Source organism: Primulina eburnea, chromosome 11, assembly GCF_022965805.1.
Source record: "Primulina eburnea isolate SZY01 chromosome 11, ASM2296580v1, whole genome shotgun sequence".
Lineage (NCBI taxonomy): Eukaryota > Viridiplantae > Streptophyta > Magnoliopsida > Lamiales > Gesneriaceae > Primulina > Primulina eburnea.
This window is the reverse complement of record NC_133111.1, coordinates 8,806,318-8,828,766: the sequence shown is the minus strand read 5'-3', so window position 1 is coordinate 8,828,766 and position 22,449 is coordinate 8,806,318. Positions and strand designations below refer to the sequence as shown.

Here is a 22,449-nt window from a genome sequence, read left to right as displayed (position 1 = left end):
TCTAATTATATTTTTATTGCAATTTCTAATTAAGTAATAAATTATAGTATCACGAAAATATATATGAACGTCTATTTCTTTTGTTATATTTCAGATTTTAATGGTTAAAATCATATAGTTTCAAATCTATATTTAATAATTATTATATGAGTTTATTTTATATTTACCATATAATCTTATTTGAATGTCTGTTTTTTTGCATATATTGATTTATTTATTATTTTAAAACTTATTTAACAAGAAATTAACGGTCATCAATGTTAGTTTACGAAAGATCGATATATAGAATTTATTATTCATGATATATAGAATTGTAAAAATAAAAAGTAAAAAAAAAATTAAGAGGTTAAATTAAATATTATGAGTTATATTTTACTATCAATATTACTATTTCATTTGTATTAATATTGTTTTTAAGAGTTAGTCATAGTGATTTTAAATTGATAATTATTTGTCTCTAGTACGCTTCGCTTTTGTAGATTATGATTTATACATTGATAAAATACATAATTTGGTTGATTTTTAGGTTATTATGATTTATACGTTGTGTTTGAATATATAATTTTTTTAAAAAAATTTGTTTCATTTTATTTTATATATTATGTTCATTACAATTTATTATATAACATCAAATCAACTGCTTGAATTTTAATCTGGGAAACAATTTTGAAAGTAAGTTATATAAGTTTTTATAAATCGTCTAATATAATAAGAAATTAATCTCAGATAAATAACAAAATGATTCAAATTATTTTTTTGGAAATCATATTTTTTTAATTTTTATAATATAATTGAAATTACGTGCAACGCACGTGCATCATGCTAGTGTAAACAAATTCATTGAATCAAAAAACATCCTTTCATTCGCACATACATTAAAGATGCATGTTACTTGGATTTACGTAAAATCCATATCTTAGACAAAGTTTACATATACCACAAACAACTTTTTCTACAGAGTTGGAAAAAGTACGCTATTTTCCATCGTGAACGAGAACAAATTGGCTGGACATACGTACTTGACTCTTCTTAAAAACGGTGCAAAGACCATGTTTTGTAGTTTCAATAAAATTTAGTTTAAAAAAGAAAAACTGGTCATCCGACAAAGATCATCAACTACTTAAGAGTTTAAACAAAATTCTCACAACGGGACCAACCAAAAAAAAGTGGAACTTGTGAAGTTCGGCTGATAGATAACCCACCAAGTGTTGTCAGGCACACTTCGAAAAATTGATTCAAATGTCTGTCATCTTCACCAGCTTATCATATAAAATCCTGTCATCTCTGCTTGAGTCACTTTCCAAGAGTGCGCTTTGCACAAGCTCTTTGACATCCCGGTGCGAGAGGAACTTCCCTAGGTTGTGAATTATCAGCCTCAGATCTTCAACCTGTAAAACGAATGAAGTATGTGTCAAATAATCATGTACGAGATGACTCCATTCCAGGATAAGAGTTGAAAGTAATTTTACCCTTATGTGTCCAGTCCGATTTCGATCAAAGAACCTGAAAGCTTGAAGCAGCTCCTTGTCGACTTTGTTTGTTTTCGAAGCCTCTTCAGCTACCTTTCCCTTGTTGCTCACGTCCATATTAATATCGGTCTTTGAAGCTTTTGTAGTGGTTTCCTGTTGTCGATTCTGCTTTTTAAGAGCAATGGATTCACTAACAATGCTATGATCTGTCTTCTCCGCATCTCATAGAGAATAACAATAAATGACACTTAAAAGAATTGAAAATGCCTTGAGCATGAAGATAGCATACATAGAGCAGAAGAGGCCCTCAACTGACCTTTTCATCCCCCTTCTATAACATTTAAAAATTACCTTTTTCTTGTCTTCTTAAATTTTGTCCTTTCACATTACACAGAAGCGAAAAGAAAGTAGTACAAGGACTTGCCTCTTTAGATGAGTTGAGATGTGGCGTGGCATCAGTCATTTCTTCATCTTCCTCTGGTTCTTCCTCTGGATCTTCTTCCTCAGGCTCTTGCTCTTCATTTTCATCCTCAACCTTATCTTCAGCAACCTCATTAGTAATATTCGCCTCTTCTGTGACATTATCTTTGTGAGTGTTGTCATTATTTTCAGCCTTTGTTGCTTCGACATCTTCTGTCTTAACGCGCTTGCTAGATGAGTTATCCTCATTTTTCTCCTTCGAAGTTTGCTCTCTAGGTCTCTTTCCTTGGTTTCTCTTTGCTACAAATCTAGTGCGCAACTTCTAAAATTTAAAGAAAAGAAGATAAGAATGAGAAAAACATAAATAAACTCAGTTTAGTTTCCAAACTAACAAGAGTGATGGCTCAAGACAACCTGAAGGAAAGCCAACAGACGACAACCCATTTCATACTGTAGCATCTCATACAAGGATTCTGCAAATAATGATAACTGCACAAATGAAATTAAAGTCCAATTCAGTACCTCATATGTCAAACACCGAGACTGAATAACACATGTGACATGGCATGGAATGTAACATCGGTCAAAGTATCAGATTATTTATACACACAAACAACAGTTGAGACAAACCTCAAAGGTTGATTCTTCAGTATCGTTGCCACTATAATCCAAGAGTGAATCCAGCGAAAGTGATAATGACTGGAGCTGTTACACCAAAGAAAATACCACTGAACATGCTGGTGCACAAGCACAGAAAACCTGGAGTAAATTATATAGATACCAATGACAATGTGTTGCACATGATACTTACCTTTGAATCCTTGCTCCCTTTTGTTTGAAGAAACAAGCCAGGATGTCGAGGGGGATCATCGCTCTTTTTCTTTTCTTTCACCACATCTTTGTTTTTGGACTCATCTTTTTCAAGGCAATCTTTCCCTATTTTCTTGTCCTTGGGCTTAGCCTTTTCATTCGATTTTGTTTGATTGTCACTTTGAGAAACGTTCTGCTCCGCAATATCAGTATCAATTTTAGACCCAGATAATTGTTTCTTATCTGCCTTCTTCTCTTCCTTTTTCTCCTGCTTCTTCGGACTGACTGACTGTTGTTTCATTTTGGGACTGCTTTTATCCTTGGAGATGCTCTCTTTTATCTCACTGTTAACAGCTTCTTTATTGTCATCTGGCTGAATTATCTTTATTTCTTCCATGTCCTTTGTAGCCACAATACTGCCAGTATCTGCTGAGGCAGTCTTTCTCTTTGGGACCCTCTTGATTACTTTCCTTTTTACAGTAACTTTGGTGCTACCCTCTTGGACAACGGTACAAGTGTTATCTTCTGATTTAACTGTTGTTTTATCCTGGGTGCTCCCTGATTCATTTGTTGTGTTACCCTCAATGGTCTTGCTTGAGTCTTGCTTACCAGTAGATTTCGCTGGCTTTTTCAGGATCTTCTTCCTTGCAAAAGTTTTAATAGCTGGAGCTTCAGCTGACAAACCCTCCTGTTGCCCAACTTCTTCAGAAAGAACCTTATTTCCTTCAGTTTCCCCTTTCTTCAATTCATCATTCTTGTTAGTAGCATTTTCTGTGGAGTTTTTCTTATTCTCAACTTTTTTTTTCACAATTCTCTTTATGATTTTCTTCTTTCCAGGCTTAAAGCCAACAGCTGTCTGAGCACTGAAATTTTCTCCTTGAACATTCTTTGAAACATTTTTCTCCTCCTCAACTTTTACAATCAATTCTTTACTTTCAACAGACTGATTTTTCTCATCGCCTTCTTCTGAAACCAGGTTCCGTTCAACGTCCGTCGTCTCAGCATCTATCTCATTTTTATTATCCTCTGCAGACAGCCATGAAGAAGACTCTTTCTTTATTAGTTGTCCAGCTTTTGACATTCCATCTTTCAAATGTAGCTTTTTCTTATCTTTATTATAACAAAAAGAAATGTGAGTAAATCTAATGTAAAACATAAAATTGTACAGTTCCAGAGTTAAGACTGTCACCTTTTGTGCCTCCTTCCTTGTCACCAGTAATCTAATTTGTAACCCAAAAAAAAATCAATACCTTAAAATTATAAACAGAAGGGAAGGGACACACTAGGCTGAGGTGGTTGTAGTAGTGCGAGAATATAATAAGACTGGGCAGCTCAATAAAGTACACAGGCATAATTTCAATATCTGAACTACAAGGATAATCTCATGAAAAAAAGCATATTATACTACCTGTTTCTAGCTTAACAAGTAAAACATAAACCATAATTCATTGCACTTGCATGTTGTGACCACTGAATGGGCTCAGAAAAGCTCTATATGTTCTCTTCAGAGGGTGGCACTTGTAATCAACCAATGTATATGATCATCACCAACCCAGTCCAACCCTCTTCCGAGTGAATGGCAAATCCGCCATGACATTCTTATCCAGCTACACAGTTATTTTAGGCCACAGTTTCTCAAGGAAAAAGGTTTCAGGCAGATAACATATAGCCTGGCAGCAGTTTAGAAGATCGTTATACTCTGTTAATAGTATTACTCTAATTGATGCAATCTAATATCATAGTTCTAAAGGAGGATACGCTCTATACTAGTCTTATGCCTAACAGAAATAATGTATCCTCTAAGATTGACAAAAACAATGCAATTCATCCACAGTCCTTGAATATCAGGGCACAAAAGCAGTCTATGAACTCCAGATCAAAGAGGAAGCAAGGGATCTCACTCACTAAACAAAGCGAAGCAATGCATGCCTTTCGTCACATAAAATTTCAATCAAGCATGAGGTTCATAGATTAATTTTGAGATAAGAAATAGTCTGCACAAAAAGTTTCAATGAAAAGGCAAGAATATAAATGAAGCTAACTGTAAGTAAATATGTGTAGATAGAGATATTCAGAGTCAAGAATCAGCTTTACATTTGTGTCGATAAATATACCTATTTGATTTCTTCATGATGCAATTCTAGGATTCTATATCCAGTAAAGTTTAGGACGAATAATTTGATGCATACAAAATTAACTCGTACCTCTTTCTTCACAGTGAGCTTCAACTCCCTCTCAGAAACTGTTTTTTTGTGATTAAGCCACTGTTCTCGCCATGAATCCATGGAAGGAAGACACTGAGTCAAATCAGGTACATACAACACAGTTACCTCGTTGTGACTGAAGAGCCCATCTTTTCCAACTCTGTGATAATGAATCTGCACATCAAAATATTTTATGACAAGTGGGCAAACATGTCAGAGTTACTATTTCAAACATGTCAGAGTTACCATGTCAAAAATGTCTGGAAGCATACTCCCTCGTTTACAAATTCTGAAACTAATTATGTGAATTATTTCCACTCATTACCATGTTATAAAGGTTTTGTTGGTTGCTCTCTTTGTTCAACAAGTGTAACTAAAACTTGCACGCTAGGTGTAAGGGGCAAATGCAAGCAAAATACAAATTCATCATGAAATTGAATTATTTAAGAACTGCCTAGAAAATAAAATTTCACTCCAAAGACAGAAAGAACTCACCATTTTAGATAAAACAGCATTTTTAATGAATAAGAATATTCTATCGAGAGTATTATTATAATTGTGAGAACCGTAATTTTTTTAATTATGTAATTAATAAGTTGTAAGAAAATTTTAGGATTTAATTTTATATTTTATATAAAACAAGATATGCACCTTGGGGAAATTAATTTCTGAAAAATCTTTTATAAAGTCAAGGATACCTACAAAATCTAGAGGATTGAGGCATTATATTACAAGCAATTTTCGAAAATCCTACAAGATATTATGACTAATTATTGTGATGGGTAGATACATGATTAATTGGAAGCAAATCATCAAATGTTGCTCAAAATCCTTCCCATCTAGCAACCATATTTTAAACCAAATTAAGAGCAATGGATTAAGGAATAAAAACCTCACAACCTAGGTAACTCAATTTTCGAAATTGGGCAAGGATTTAGAGTCAAATTTGTGAGATATGACATGAATTTTGGTATGATTTGAGTACCATGTTTAGATCCACCACCCTCACCTATAAATACCCCATCACCCAATCATTCTTCACACCCCAAAATCTCGAAAATTCCCTTGCTGAATTTCGAAAGTTTCAGCAGCCATACTAGTCGAAACTCTGCCCGAAAATCGTCCCGAAGTTAGCTTAGAATTCGAACCGAAGCGCTGCCCGGACGAGGAACGAAAAGCGGCCCAATCCTCGAAGTTGTGCACCACGTTTTTAGCATCATTATATACGGTAAGTGGGCTGTTTTAAAGAATTAATTTCGATTATGCATTCTTCGTGTGTTTTTGAAAATACGGTCGAGTACATGTTCTTTTCCTACTCCTTCTTGTGTTGTTGTCATTTGGTTTTAAGCACTGTGAGGAGTCGACTGTATATGGGTGGGAATCCCAACCATGACGTACCCTTACGCGGTGGGGGATATAACCGCTATACGGCCTCGCCCCCTTAGAGGAGTAAAAATTAGGGACTGACGTCAGTAAACCATAGAAAGTTGGATAAATCACAGTGGCTAGTAAAGTTTATGCATGTGTTATGAAGTACGTATGAACTCATGATTTATGATTCGAATTTTATGCATGTTGTATTCATTGTGCTCGATATTTCCCCCACTTGCTGAGTATTCCCAAATACTCACCCCTCTTACTCTCCCCTCCCAGATAAGTCCGAAGAACAGGTTGAGGATGAAGAGTCGGAACAATTTTGGGGTTGGTGATCTGCCAGATTAGTAATAGGTTTTATTTCGAAATTTATGATTAAATAAATTGTAAGACGCTTCCGCATTATTTACTATATCGTTGGATTTCGTTATTGTAAAGACAATGTTATTTCGTTGAAATTATGATATATAAACTGGTTCGGTTTATACTGTGCTACGAAAGGCTTGTTGTTTCGATTGTGTGATTGTTAAACAACGCCGGTGTCAACTAACCCCGGTCTCGAGGCGTGACATTTAAGTGGTATCAGAGCCGCCAGGTTCATAATCCGAGTGGGAAAAAAAATCGAGTTTCAAAAAAAAATCGAATTTCGAGAAAAAAAAAATCGGCCAAACAGACCCTACGCGAGCCGCCGCGTGTTTCGCCGATTCCGGCCGCTTCCTGTAGCCTTTCTTCGATCGGCGACCATTTACAGAATCGTCTTAAAAATACGAACAAAAGCCCTCAACCAATTTCAGATTTCGTGTTCGTATGCAACGGGAATTTCGGATCTACGAATTTTCGTACGAACCCTAACGCCAAATATTATTTTGTCCAATTACCCTACCAATCCTACTCCGATTTTCAATTCCTTTTACCCAAACATTATGCTACCTATGGGTAACCTTTCCCAAGTTTTAATTTTGAGATCGGATCAACCGATCGAAAACGCCTAATATCGAGTGAGTCAACCGATTTCTCGCGAGTTCCGGCCAAATTAAGTAGTTTCCGACCGATTCTGGCCGTGCCACCACCGGTTCCGTGATGCTGACACCGTCGCCGACGTACTTCATAGCTCCGACCATACTCCGGCGAGTCAACCCGGCGAGTCAACTCGGCTGAGTCAACGAGTCAACCCGCCAGCTTATGTCCTTCGATTTTTTTCGTAGAAAACTCCGAATTCGGTTCCGTCGACTGTTCTGGAATCCTCTCGATATACCCTTCGAATCCGTATGTCTATCTCAAAACTTTTCATTTTTGGAAATTTTCGAATTTTATTTATTTTCATTTATTGAACTCTATATGACCCTGACATTTTATTATGTCCTATTTTATTCAGCACATTTATTTCATTTAGATTGGTTCAGTACATTTATTTCAATTAGATTGGCCATGTTCATTTATTTTCCTGCTTGAGAAATCAATAAAATATTTTATTCGTTCCATTGATTTCAATTTACTTCTACGCAATCTATTGCATAAATCCTACTCGTACAAATTCTTAGAAACATTCAAATTGTAAGAAATGGCCGGTAGACCTCCAAGGCAAAACCGCAACCCCCGTTATGCTAACAACAACAACAACAACACTAATGGAGAAGGCAACGGACCTCCACCTCAGTTCAATCTCAATCAAGCAGACTTGATGGCCATGGCCACGATCGTGGCCACGACACTGCAAGGGTTAATGAACCCCAACGCCAATCAACCACCACCACCTCCACCGCAGCACGGAGTCAAATTCCATTATGAATCACTGCGCAAGAACAGGTGCCCAAATTTCAGTGGTGCTGCCGACCCCGAAGTTAGCCAGAGCTGGCTCAAAAGCGTAGAAACTCAGTTGAGACTGTTGGAAGTCCCGGATGCACTAAAAGTGGACGTGATAGTGCCCTTCCTGGAAGACAAGGCAGCTAAATGGTGGGAAGCAGTCTCGCCAGCCATGACCGCTGCTGGACCAATCACATGGCGAATCTTCCGAGAAACATTTCTGAAACAATACTACCCGGCAGAAGTCAGACTGCAGAAGCTAAGTGAGTTTGAAAATTTCAGTCAGGCTCCAGATATGTCAGTAGTGGAATATACCTCTCAGTTCAATGCTCTTGGATCATATGCTCCAGCGATTATGGTGGACGAAGTTCTGAAATTGCATCGTTTCAAGAAAGGGTTGAATAGCAGGATCCAATCTGCTCTAGCAGTCTACCAACCTGCCAACTTTTCAGACCTAATGGGTGCGGCTATCCGAGCCAAAGCTGATATTCGTCGAAGAGATGGGGAAAATAGGAACAAGCGACCCCCTGTCAGCCAACCTTCTCAGGACAGACCAATGTTCAAGAAACCCAATCAGTCGGGTGGACCTCCCTCAGGGCAATTCTCCACCAATAACCATCAAGGGCTCAAGCCATGCCCAACTTGCGGCTTCAAGCACTCCGGGGAATGCCGAAGGGCCAGCGGTGTATGCTTTGGATGTGGAAAATCGGGGCACAGAATTGCAGAATGTCCTACCGTCGCCAACCGACCAGCAGGGCCGAACAGAGGAACTAGGATAAATGCGGGAGCAGGCCCTAGTAAATCCAAGGAGGACAAACCGAATGCCAGGGTGTTTGCCATGGCGCAGGAGGAGGCGGATGATGCAAGCGATGTTGTGTCAGGTACCATATTTATTCAGCAAGTGCCTGCTTATGTGTTATTTGACTGTGGTGCCATACATTCTTTTATGTCTAAGAGATTTTGTAAGAAGTTAGGACGTAAGCCCGTTAAGCTAACTGAACCCTTCCGAATAGCCACACCTACTAGTAGAGCTATTGAAACTGACGAGATTTACAGAGATTGTAACATCAGTATTAGTGATCAGACTTTTAGCGCCGACTTGATACAGCTGGTCATGGTCAATTTCGACGTGATCTTAGGAATGGATTGGTTAGCAAGAAACAGTGTCATGGTAGATGGTAAAGAAAAGATGAGGATTTGGAGACCAAGCCAACTCCAGTTTCGAGGACGAAACTTCTCATAAGGAGGGAGGGATGTGAGAACCGTAATTTTTTTAATTATGTAATTAATAAGTTGTAAGAAAATTTTAGGATTTAATTTTATATTTTATATAAAACAAGATATGCACCTTGGGGAAATTAATTTCTGAAAAATCTTTTATAAAGTCAAGTATACCTACAAAATCTAGAGGATTGAGGCATTATATTACAAGCAATTTTCGAAAATCCTACAAGATATTATGACTAATTATTGTGATGGGTAGATACATGATTAATCGAAAGCAAATCATCAAATGTTGCTCAAAATCCTTCCCATCTAGCAACCATATTTTAAACCAAATTAAGAGCAATGGATTAAGGAATAAAAACCTCACAACCTAGGTAACTCAATTTTCGAAATTGGGCAAGGATTTAGAGTCAAATTTGTGAGATATGACATGAATTTTGGTATGATTTGAGTACCATGTTTAGATCCACCACCCTCACCTATAAATACCCCATCACCCAATCATTCTTCACACCCCAAAATCTCGAAAATTCCCTTGCTGAATTTCGAAAGTTTCAGCAGCCATACTAGTCGAAACTCTGCCCGAAAATCGTCCCGAAGTTAGCTTAGAATTCGAACCGAAGCGCTGCCCGGACGAGGAACGAAAAGCGGCCCAATCCTCGAAGTTGTGCACCACGTTTTTAGCATCATTATATACGGTAAGTAGGCTGTTTTAAAGAATTAATTTTGATTATGCATTCTTCGTGTGTTTTTGAAAATACGGTCGAGTACATGTTCTTTTCCTACTCCTTCTTGTGTTGTTGTCATTTGGTTTTAAGCACTGTGAGGAGTCGACTGTATATGGATGGGAATCCCAACCATGACGTACCCTTACGCGGTGGGGGATATAACCGCTATACGGCCTCGCCCCTTAGAGGAGTAAAAATTAGGGACTGACGTCAGTAAACCATAGAAAGTTGGATAAATCACAGTGGCTAGTAAAGTTTATGCATGTGTTATGAAGTACGTATGAACTCATGATTTATGATTCGAATTTTATGCATGTTGTATTCATTGTGCTCGATATTTCCCCCACTTGCTGAGTATTCCCAAATACTCACCCCCCTTACTCTCCCCTCCCAGATAAGTCCGAAGAACAGGTTGAGGATGAAGAGTCGGAACAATTTTGGGGTTGGTGATCTGCCAGATTAGTAATAGGTTTTATTTCGAAATTTATGATTAAATAAATTGTAAGACGCTTCCGCATTATTTACTATATCGTTGGATTTCGTTATTGTAAAGACAATGTTATTTCGTTGAAATTATGATATATAAACTGGTTCGGTTTATACTGTGCTACGAAATGCTTGTTGTTTCGATTGTGTGATTGTTAAACAACGCCGGTGTCAACTAACCCCGGTCTCGGGGCGTGACAATAATGGAATGCAACTATTTATGGTCAAACTCATTAGATTCAGTCATGTTCTTGCCAGAATAAAAGCTAAAAAAGGGGAAGAAAAAATACACCACCACAGAATCACAAAAGTGGAACTTCAAGGCAAAATAAACAAAGCCAGAGCTTCTGCTAGATTTTTCTAACAAGAGAGTTATACAGTAAGGCAATCTAGAATGTAAGTCAATTCACACTGTATACCTGACCATGCAAATAAGTTTGAGGATAACAAAAATCTAGATGAGTTTTCTAACTCCTGGAGAGACAATGTTTGTTAAATATTATAGTCATTTCTCATTATCTTCTGCAGAAACAGAGTAGAACTGCCATCCATGGCATTTTAAAGGTGCAAGGCATGGTGGGTACTCTAGCAATATTGTTTGGACTTTCGGGACACTTGACAACTAATGATTCTAATATTATGAGCCACATTTCCAATAATTGCTGAGATATGCTCGTTCTAAAGGTACACAACAAAAATATCAGGTTATTTATTGAAAACATATTTCTAAATATGAATTATTTGTTCTTTTCAAAGTTTGATATCGGTACGAGCAACCAAAATATCGTGCATCTTAGGCTGGATCTAATGGCACTATAAGAGTCTTCTATTTGAAATTAAACGTAGCTTACTGACAGAAAAGATAAAAGACTACCTCGAGAAAACGATTCCAGAGCTGACAGTTTTTCAGATCAAGATCAGTCACATCTTTTGCATACCTAACACAAGAACCATTTCAGAACAATCTAGAAAAACAAAAACAAATCAAGAAAATTCCTTACGAGACGAACCTCAGAGCTGTTTGAATTAATGAGGAGTCATCAAATGCTGGATCAACACCATCAATTGCGTCCCATGGGCCCCCAATTGCCATTAAAGTATTATTACGTTTAAGGACAGAAAATCTAAGCATATTGCAAAAATGTGGTACACGGTCATCATAGTTTCTTTCAGATGACAGCTCTGCCAGAGCATTTTGGCTCAGTCCACTCATCAGAAGAATCTGATACCAGAGAAAAACAAGAGAAGAATTAGGTTTTACCAAGAAAATATAGGTTTGCATATCATCATCACATTCCCTTAATGCCCGATCTCGCAGTGATAATTGTTGTAATCAAATCCAATAATAACATTAAAAATATACAAAAAGGTTAGTGCATAGCACATAAACTTAAGATCAACCCCTTATTTTTGGGAGGATTATTGTGCAAACCAAGTAACAACTCAACATGATTTCCTCCAATTTACTAAACACTAGAATTAACAGGAATGCAAGAGATTAATAGATGAACCATCAAAAGTTGTTGCAGGTCCTCTTTTAACTTAATTGGACTCTGTGATTCATACCGAGAACTTTTAAGCGTTAAAAGCAAGCTCAAGAAACTAAAAGTACCCTGGAAACATGTTACCAAAAATTTCAGTACTGACCGTTTTTAACATGTAATTGAAGTTGTATGATGTAAACCTAAACTAAATCTTGAAGGGAAGTGTAATGACAAACCATCTGTTGTTGGAGAAATAAGTGAATGGCTTGTGAGCCACATTTGTTAGGTCTTAAATAGCATAAGTTTGAGCAGGTTGAGTGAGTTGACTGGCAATAAACTATGATGATAGGTGTCCTTAAAAATGGCATCTGAGAAAATCTAGTGGCGGTATCATCACTTGGGTGTTATTGGAGAAGTGGACTGGATTTCAGCCCTAGGGTGTTACTGGAGAATTGGAGTGGATTACAGTAAGTTGTAATGGATGCAACAAGGGGCATTACGTTTTCCATTTGCAGAATTGCAGCCTCACCTCAAGTGGAATATGGGAGAAATTTTTGGTGGTAAATATGGCCTAACATCTCAGTAAGATGACTTGAGCCGATCTATGTTGAGAAGACAGAATCTGGGTCTTTCCAGGCTTTGAGGCACAGAACGTCCCACATAAAAGTAGATTTTTCCACAAATTTTTAAGTAGGCATGGGCCATGGCATATAAAATACCACAATATTTATGCATACAGACATACATTTACACACACATAAATTAATGCTTATGAACTAACCTTCGCATTCCAAACCGTAGTTCCTCTTGCTTTTGTCACTGATACATCAGTTCCCAGTTGTTTAGGTGATTCTGTCCTCTCCATGGAAGTCATCTCTTCAACAAAGTCATGCTCAAAACTATTTCATCAAGTATAGTAATTATTATCATTTTCAAATTTCTAAAAGCCTAATTTTTAGTCGAAATATAACTTAAAATTATTACATCATCGTGTAATTTTTAAGAGACCACATCAGAATAATGATGCTAAAGCGCCACGTGATTGGAAGTGAAATTTATTTTCAAGATGATATGTTGAATAATGACGCCTAAGAAGAAGCCGTAGGATAAATACCTCACAGGAGTGTATAAGTGGAGCCTCACATTCTTCTTCGGCCAATTAACGGTAACCTACATACAGCCAAAAAGTGAAGTCATAAGCAGAGGTCAAAGCAAGAAAATTATAATAATTAGATGAACTGGCAATACCTTTGAGCATTCTGGAGATACATAAAGCCGAGGATATCGCTTATCTAATGACAAATAATCCCTCTCAACTTCTACAAAGCTAAATGAAAAGATCTACAACAACAAAAAATGCCATGAATTAGGGTGCATCTATCAGTAAATGGATTCCAGAATACATTTCAACAGTGTTGTCCAGTTTCAAACACAATGGCGTCTTCTCTACATCATCAAAAGCAAATCGTTTCCAGGTGAAGCTATAAACGGTAAAAATAGTATATCCTCATCAACGCAACTACGTTAGCGGCAGCTACAAGATTTGAACAACGTAGAATTGAGAGTGCATAAGAGAAAATACCAAAGAATTTCGCATTGCGAGCAGCTTCTAATTTGATGAGAAATAACGAAGAATGTCAACAAAACAAGAAGTAATCCCATAGCCATGAGCACCAAAAACTAAAAAAATATTGCACCGTACAAAAAGCAATTGCTGATGCCACACGTGGAAGACTCAAAGAACTTTATGAAAAGAAGGAAGGCGAGACGAGTCAAAGTGGTTTCCAACTGGAGATGTTGAGATGCAGTGAAAAGATACATATCAACGTGCAAATGGAACACTGAAGTGGGTTTTCCAAGAATAAAAGAGACAGAAGTGATAGTATTCAGTCATGACAGTCTGAAATAAACAATGAACTGGTGACAGGAAAATTTTGAATTGAGGTTCTCGAAGAGAAGTCAAATGCTATTTAATATCAATTTCTCTGACTATTCTGCAGCAGGCAGCCTGTGGGATAGTTGTTTTACCTTGCAGACGTACTCTCTCCTCTTTTCTCTTACAGGAGATTGATGCTGGGATTGAGGCCTTCAGCGTCGTAGAACACCAAGTTAGGTAGATTTACAAGATTGATAAGCTGTGTAACACATATAACTAGAACAGAATGCAATTAAACATGATCCACCTATGCAAAATTTCATGACGTGGGGATTCGCGCCGCACAGATCTGACATCTTTTGCCAGTGAGAAACCTCTACGGTCCTTTGAGAGTCTGGGGGGAGAACGTTCACGCCACAATTCCAGACTCCGTTTGAGATCTCGATCCTTCTCCTTCTCCCTTCGTTGCCGTTCTTTTTCACGTTCCTTCTCTCGTTCTCTCTCTCTTTCTCGGACTCTTTCTCTTTCTCGGACCCTTTCTCTTTCTCTCTCATGCTCTCGTAGTCGCTCCTTCTCCCTCTCTCTATCTTTCTCTCGCTCGAGCAAGTAATCCCTCTTCTCGTGATCTCTCTGCTCCAGCTCCCGACCATGTCTACTCCTGTTATCTTTCCGGTCATCAACTCTTGGATGACCAACGTGTGCCAACATGCTGCTTGGATAATCTGATTCAAGCAATGTGCTAATGTGGCCCTTCCCTGATCCATAGTCCCTACCAGGAGGCAAACTAACTCCATAGCCAGGATTTGAACTCTGAGCATAAATAAGGTCATCGACACTTCGCTGTGGAGCTGCTCCTAAGATTGACGAAGTATGCTGTGCACTATAAGATGACCCACTAACCAACGCTAAACTACGCAAGTCAGGATCAATTCTTCCACCATATGCAATAGGATCTTGGGCAGGACGATGTACTAGGGCCCTCGCTGCAAGGTAATCAGCTTGTCTGCCAGAAATTTTTTGCTCAGCACAACTGATGGTATGAAACCGTACACACATTTGTTGTGCGCCAATCCACTATCATAAAAATGGTGTCTTCATTGACAGAAATAACTATTTGCAGAGCTAAATTAAGTTTCAATCTCATCAGATGATCAGAGGTTTTATGAGTAGAGTGCATAAAATTAGCATCATCTAGTTCCTAAGACGAGAACTGATGAAACTAACACCTTCATCTACTCCAAAAAGAATGATACTAGCATGCAAAAAAAAAGGAAAAAAAAGATACTAGCTTAACAGTACATTACCTAGCTCCACCTTCAATAGAGGAAGATATTGTATGAGCCTTTAGCATTTGTTCTTGCCTAAGCACTGTTGTTTGTTCCAGACGATCATACATCTTAGACTGTGAAGAATAAAAATCAACGGAGTAGAAAATAAAATAGGTCAGATATTTGGTTCTAAAGGGCAAAACGAAAGTTACAAAACACAGCTAGATTAGAACTTAAAATATTATAATCAACAATTTAAGCATATATTATGAACACAAACGGATCAATCAGAAATAAAAAATTCACATAAATCATCCCTAAGGATAAGGAAACAAAAAAATGATTATTATACCAAGCTCAACTTACTAATTTATATAACCGAGACCAAAGTAACAAAAGCAATATTTTTTAAAGAAGTAAATCGCAACATTCAATTTCAATACCTGATGTTCTTGGCCAAAAGCAACTGAACCAGTGTATCTACCGACGGTTTCACTAGGTATTTCCCTCCCAACATATGAACGGTGGCGTCCATCATATTGATGTCTATCAATGGAGGGATAATCAGAAATTCTATCAGAATACAGCTGGTCAACTTTCTGCCCATAGTCACGACTCGAAGATGAGACATAATCATTTGATGTGAACCTAGGTGAGTCTGGAATGGACGATCCATAATTACTCCGGCCTTCTAAAGTGGTTGTTGCAGATCCCTTTGCAACCAATGGAGATATCTGCAGACAGTAACTGGTAAATACACCATTTTAACCAACCAGATATGAAACAACAATACAGTCGATTGAACCATTCATACCCTCTCAAAAGCTTAAATCAAATGGACAACAAGATACATAAGGAACTGAGATAGATGCTAGAGCTAAAGATAACATGATTGATGTTGGAGTGAGGTTCTTCAGTCTAAGAAAGAGAAGACAAACGTGATCTAAGGGAAAAATCTTGAGAAAAAGCAACCTCTTACAGAACTTGATACGGAGCTATAAAGGACCTGTAAAAAATTATCAAAGAACATATTCCAGCATTTCAGATGTATGAGAGCCCGAATTCTAGGTGATATATCATATTTCTCAACAGTATTGGTTGTTTGGGATCTCAAACTCAACTCAACCGAAATATTTATAATTTCGTCTATACATACAAAAGCTACATTCCACAGTTTTTTCAACAATTTAAATCACATCATTTATCACTTTTCAAATAAACTATTTAAAGTATTATTGCTAAACAATCGCATATTTTTTCTCTCCAGTTTCTTCAAACAACTATTGTTTCATCCCTCCGTCTCTTTCTTCTCAGGTGGGGATAAACCACCCTTCTTCGTTCACCATACGCAATACCACTCTATTATAAATAACATCAACGGGGAAAAACTTATATCCAAACAACAATAAAAATGCACTGCTAATTTTTTTACGTTAAGATGAGTTAAAAGGCCATTTAAATGGCACCTATGATCTGCTTTCCTAAAAAATGTACCGTTTCTTCTATGCATTAACCCACATATTCAAACTTCCTAAGATTGACGTAGACTATATCCCCATCTCTACAACCAATTCCATGTTCTGGATCACAGTAATTGCTATCCTTTCTAGAAACGTGCATATTCTAATCTTTAAAAGGGAAAACAAATCTATGTACTTCAGTCTCCTCATTCCATGCATCATGTTTTCATACACGGAATTAAAATCAAATTGAAGAAGTTTATCACTGTTGCACAGACTTGGCTTGATGTTATTGCTTGAGTGATGTGATGCGACCACAAAGAACATATAGTGAACTAGCACACAAAATCTATCAACCATGGTACCATACCATATTATCAAGTTAAAACAATTGACCATCAATTCTCAATGAAACAAGCACTAGTCCAATTAAACTAACAGAAAGAGACAAAAGACTTGCCAACAATGTCACATGAACAAATATGGTTAACCCATTTGATTTGAAGAATGCAAAACAACACAACATATTGACCATGTGATTTCAAAACTGTTCTCACCTGCAACAAATTAACAGTATTTATCAAGAAAATAACAATAACAACTGTTAATATTCACGAGGTTTTAAGAACTGTTTCAAGGTAAAAGCATTGAAATTGCAATTTTATCGTTCCAGAAAGGCCACATCCAAAACATTTCAGGCATTGAAACACAAAAGCAGCAGCAATACAAGGACCAAAGAAATTACTTTTGTGCAGACCACAATTTATGAGAGTGACACATGTCATGGGCATGAAATAATAGCAAATAATTAAATGTCCCAAAATCTGTAGTGTCACACGTTCTTCATATGAAATTGGGTCGAATACCAACTGATAAAACGCGGATTAAAAAGTGGTCAAAAGCATGTGGCCATAATACAACCTGCTGTGCGGCGGACCCATAAACCGAACTATACTGTCCCCCATAATGAGACGGCTTTTCCGCAGCCGAAGGATGGCCTGAATATGCAGAGCCTAGCTACAATAACAAAAATCAAACGAATTTTACAAACATGGACGTTTCACACGCTTCGCCCTTCGTACCTTTCAAGGACTGAAATACAAAATCCCAGAATTCATAGATACACATAATCCGCGTAATCATAGAAACATACGTTTTGAGAGGCATACGAAGATTGGGAAGAGTAGGGATGCTTCTGGCCATAGGTATTATTGCTTCCTCGAGAAGAATACATCTTTCCCTTCACACAACATAAAATCGATCGAAAAGCAGGCTATGAAACGATCAATTCCCGATATTTTTTGATTTGGCGACAGCGGCAAGCGTACAACTACAGAAACATAAACCCTATTCTGTTGTTTGGTGAGGCTGAGTTCCTTATTTATCCATCAGCCAATCCATTGATAATTAATTATGAAACTTTTAGAATTAACTGAATAAAAAAAACAAAAAACAAAAAACAAATGGATCAAACTAAAATATTCATATTAGGAGTGAGTCTCATGTGAGACCGTCTCACGGATCATAATCTGTGAGACGGGTCAACAATACCAATATTCACAATAAAAAATAGTACTTTTAGCATAAAAAGTAATACTCTTTTATGGGTGACTCAAATAAGAGATCCGTCTCACAAATAATACCCGTGAGACCGTCTCACATAAGTTTTTGGCAAATTTAAGAATTCACTTTCGGACCGGATGGGACCGTAACGATCCCTATCGTGTATGTGTCTTTAACACACCCCGTGACCAGAATCAGACTCATAACATGTCAACGGGCCAATTGATAGCTAACCGGTTCGACGGATACAAACAGCATGTTATAAGACAGGTCGATCATAGTTTTATTCAACTGAACCGTCCATTAACCCGTGGTCACAATTATAGTTTGACTTGAGATCACGGGTTAATTGATAACCGTAACTGAAACCGTAAAATAAGGTTACGGTAAGGGTCGAGGTATTTTCAATCATTTGATCGACGGTTATGAGCCTTGTGCATTCTTTTAGGAAATAATTGCATATATATTTTAAGTTAACTATATATGTTGTCTGTATACATTTCAAATAATTAGGTATTATAGAATTTTATTATTAATAAAAAAAAGTTATATTTATTTTTAGTCTCCTTCAACCTTATTGATGGATTACAGAAAACATCATTTTGGACTTTGAACTTAGAAAGAATCATTTACCACTCTAAAAAAACAAACATAAAAAAATAATAATAATTATTATCCCTGACATACAACAAACACTCAAAGATCAAAATATTATATTTGATTTGTATAATATTTTTTAAATATTTAATTATAATAATAAGATAATTTTATGTTTTGTCTAAAATTTATGATTTCATAAATACTTTTTCTAAACGTCATAATGATATACTTATTGTCCAGATTGGACATGTGTTTAGGATAAGATGATTTGACGCCTCGCAAAATTAATATTTTCATATTACAAGTGCTATTTCGGGTAGGTTAGCAACAAAAATCATAAATTTTAATATCCAGTAAGTTTTTACATATTTTTTTTTCCAAAAACTATAAGTTGAATTTTTATTTTAAAAAAGAATATGAAAGTTTAAAATCGATCGATCACGATATGTCTCATTATAATCCTTATTATTTCCCTTCTATTCTTGATTCGATACATTTTATGTTTCTTTACAAACATGTTCATAAATTTAAGGGCACTGTTAGGATTTAAATCATAAGTGGGAAGAAAATTTCGAAAATATGATAATATATGACACGGATACGGTGTTATAATAACCGTTCTATGACATCATTCAATAGTGTATTAATTAATAATTAGCGACTTATGTGGGGCCCCGGGTCCGACATCTAATATTAATAATTATAAATATAACAAATCAAAGGATTTAGTAAAATACATAATTTGTAGTTCACAAATCCACGTAAACATATTTAATTGTCTCAAATGTTTGAATATAAGTTTCAACATGCCAAAATAAACTAATGAACCAAAGAAATCCAAACATCATCAAATAGATCCTAAGACCCGAGAATCCCACTCTAACTCGTGTCTCCTCACCTGGAGCTGGACTCTGGCATCCCAAGCCTCGCCTCACCTACCGTCAAGCACATGAAAACAAGAGGTAGCCGACATGCCGGTGAGTATAAACCCAGTATGATACAATCAATAACATATGAGAATTAAAATTTCACATAGTTCATATAAATTCATAAAGATGCAATATAATGCAATGCATGATCAGAAGCTGTGGGCTATCAATAAATCTCAAGATCAAGTGAATCATCTGGTCATAGGGTACCCAACGGAATAGAATCACCCAACAACATCCACCGACTCATCCGCTCGGGATAGAGTGCTGTGTTCTACAATCCCGGGACTATGGTGCGCCTATAGAGAGTGTTCAGGCCATAGCAGCGACCTCCGCATACACTATTCCAACTCAACTAGAGCCTCATACGTCCAAAAAATAAATAAATCAAGGCGACCTCCGCCAAATCAAATATGAATCAAAAAGTGGCTCAATATGCAATGCAATGATGCATTTCAATCTCATCAAGTCAATATCATAATAAGCTCATCTCAAAAGATCAATCATCAACAAATCACAAATAGTTCATCAAGCCATCAAATTTTCAATTTAAAATAAAAATGATACTTTTACCTCGTATGTTATCGATCGTAACATACCTTTCAAATATTACCAAAAGAAGATCAAATGTGTAGTTGAGAAGTCTTCAACCTCTGAATTCTACTATAACTCAAGAACTCGGATCATTTATCAAAACAGAGTAGTTTATGTTCAAAATTCATATTCAATTCAATACGGCTTCAAATCAATATCCGCAAATTAGATATTCAAGAAAACTCAAATTCCAACAATTGTGTAAAGAAATAATCCATATCATTTCTTAACCGTAATATGACATAAAAATATTCATTGAATCATTTTGTCAAACACGTGGCGTGCGTGCTAAAGAGTTAGCTCCTTTACTTTGACATTGGCTTCAATTCCATTTTAAATTCAAGCCAACACAATTACAACATCTCCAACATCTCAATATCTCAAATATCAACTCAAATATCAATTCTAACTTCAATCCATATCCAAACTTGAATAGAAATGAGAAATACTTACCACATCTTGAAGATCTTGAAGAGAGGATCACAAATCTATACTTATTTCATATTTTTCTTGAACAAATCTCCAATAGATTTAAGAATAATTTAGAAAATGGAAGGAAGGAGAGAACCCTAGCTTCTAACCGATCGAGAGAAGAGAAGGAGAAGGAAAATGAGTAAAAAGAGGATCCCATTCGATTTTATGTCTTCCCAAATACCAAAACACGTTTTTCAACTTGCTGGGCGCTCGAGCGGTCACATATTACCGCCCTAGCACCGAACTTACTGCCCAAAACTCAAAAATGCATAATGGGGCGCGCTCGGGCGGTCAAAGATTACCGCTCGGGCGCCACTCTGCGCAGAGCCACCTAAAAGATTGCTTCCGAAACGCCTCTTCCCTTCGGAATTAGGAAACGTGGTAAACTACAAAGTTGTAGCCCTATGTCTTGGCTTGAATCTCCCCAAATTTCTGATCATTTGGAGGTATGAGTAAAACTTTATGCCCATTCTCCCAACATGTGTCATTGTAGAAACGACGATACGCACGACACACTTCGGGGCGCTTTTGGCTCATCTTCTCTAATGATTTGAACAAAACTCAAAACTGGAAAGTTATAGCCTTATGTCATATCTTTCTAATGAAAGTGGCCTCACATCAATTAGATCAATATACAAAACATTATGCTAAAAACCACAACTACTGCCACATTTTTTATATCGTTTCTGCACGTCCATTATCTATTTAACTCAAATTCAACCTTTGATTCTACCCATCCTTTATCTATTCCATTCTATACCATCCATTACCATTCATATCATAATGTAAAGCCAAGAACCATCATAACTATTGCCATATTATTTCAAAATAGGGCATTACATCTTATCAGTAAATGATTGAAAATAAGATGAATTTCAATGCTATACATATATGTTTTTGTTCTATATCTGCCATGATTCAAGAATTTCAAACATTTTTCTTTTCTGTTGCAACACATTCTGTTATACATTACTGTCAAACATTATATTTATCTATATTATGTTGTTTCTGTATTCGATCGGCCCCTCTTGCTGAGCATTTCAAAAAATACTCGCATCTTACACCTTTTCCCCGGATAAGCATGTGGGGCAAATCGAAGAGGAGGAAGAGCAATTTTGGGGCTGTTGATGAAGCCATGTTCAAACAAGGGCATCTTTATTTGAAACATCTATTAATTAAAATGCTGCTAGAATATTTTTTTTAAAGCTAAATCTCGAAAATGTATGTAAATGCATGCATACAATAACTGCAGTTGTGGGGACCCAGACGCTAATCATAATCATAATCGTCATTGGGACTAATTATTCAATTATAAAACAGGGTCTAAATTTTTTTTTAAATGCGGAACGTAGTGAAATCAAACTAAGATACAACTCAGTATAAAATAAAAGTACAAATCCTGTACCACAAACATTTATTTAACCAAGGTTTAAACATCTAATATCAAGTGTTCGACCCTATATCTAATCCAAGTCCGGAGCCTCCACTCTAATCACAATCTCTCCTCATCTCCTGGACCCTGAACCTGTCCCACCTGTTGTCATGTACATATACAAACAAGACAACAGCCGGATAACTCCGGTGAGAATAAATCTCAGTATAAATCAAAGAACATGCAGTCATATGTTCAATACAAAGCATGAAACAGATAACAATAATACATATCAAAATCAGAAATGT

At 36.7% G+C, this 22,449-nt stretch overlaps 1 protein-coding gene across 3 annotated transcripts; it reads right to left on the bottom strand.

Moving 5' to 3' along the window:
* Positions 1-1,052: 1,052 nt before the first annotated feature.
* LOC140804573 (protein SHORT ROOT IN SALT MEDIUM 1-like) lies at positions 1,053-18,002 on the bottom strand. Of its 3 annotated transcripts, none has more exons than XM_073160623.1 (19): positions 17,763-18,002; positions 17,531-17,626; positions 15,593-15,883; positions 15,186-15,283; positions 14,189-14,884; positions 14,034-14,091; positions 13,254-13,346; positions 13,120-13,175; positions 12,787-12,904; positions 11,532-11,743; positions 11,396-11,459; positions 4,904-5,077; positions 3,889-3,919; positions 2,701-3,809; positions 2,520-2,594; positions 2,304-2,378; positions 1,894-2,211; positions 1,470-1,634; positions 1,053-1,388 (listed from the first exon to the last, which is right to left on the bottom strand). In XM_073160623.1, exons 1-19 carry the CDS (start codon positions 17,841-17,843, stop codon positions 1,236-1,238), a joined length of 3,963 nt encoding a protein of 1,320 aa, XP_073016724.1. In that variant the 5' UTR covers positions 17,844-18,002; the 3' UTR covers positions 1,053-1,235. The 3 variants fall into 3 exon arrangements, with proteins under 3 accessions (XP_073016724.1, XP_073016725.1, XP_073016726.1); XM_073160624.1 differs by having other exon boundaries at positions 1,470-1,622; XM_073160625.1 differs by having other exon boundaries at positions 2,701-3,725.
* Between the last annotated feature and the right edge of the window lie 4,447 nt (positions 18,003-22,449).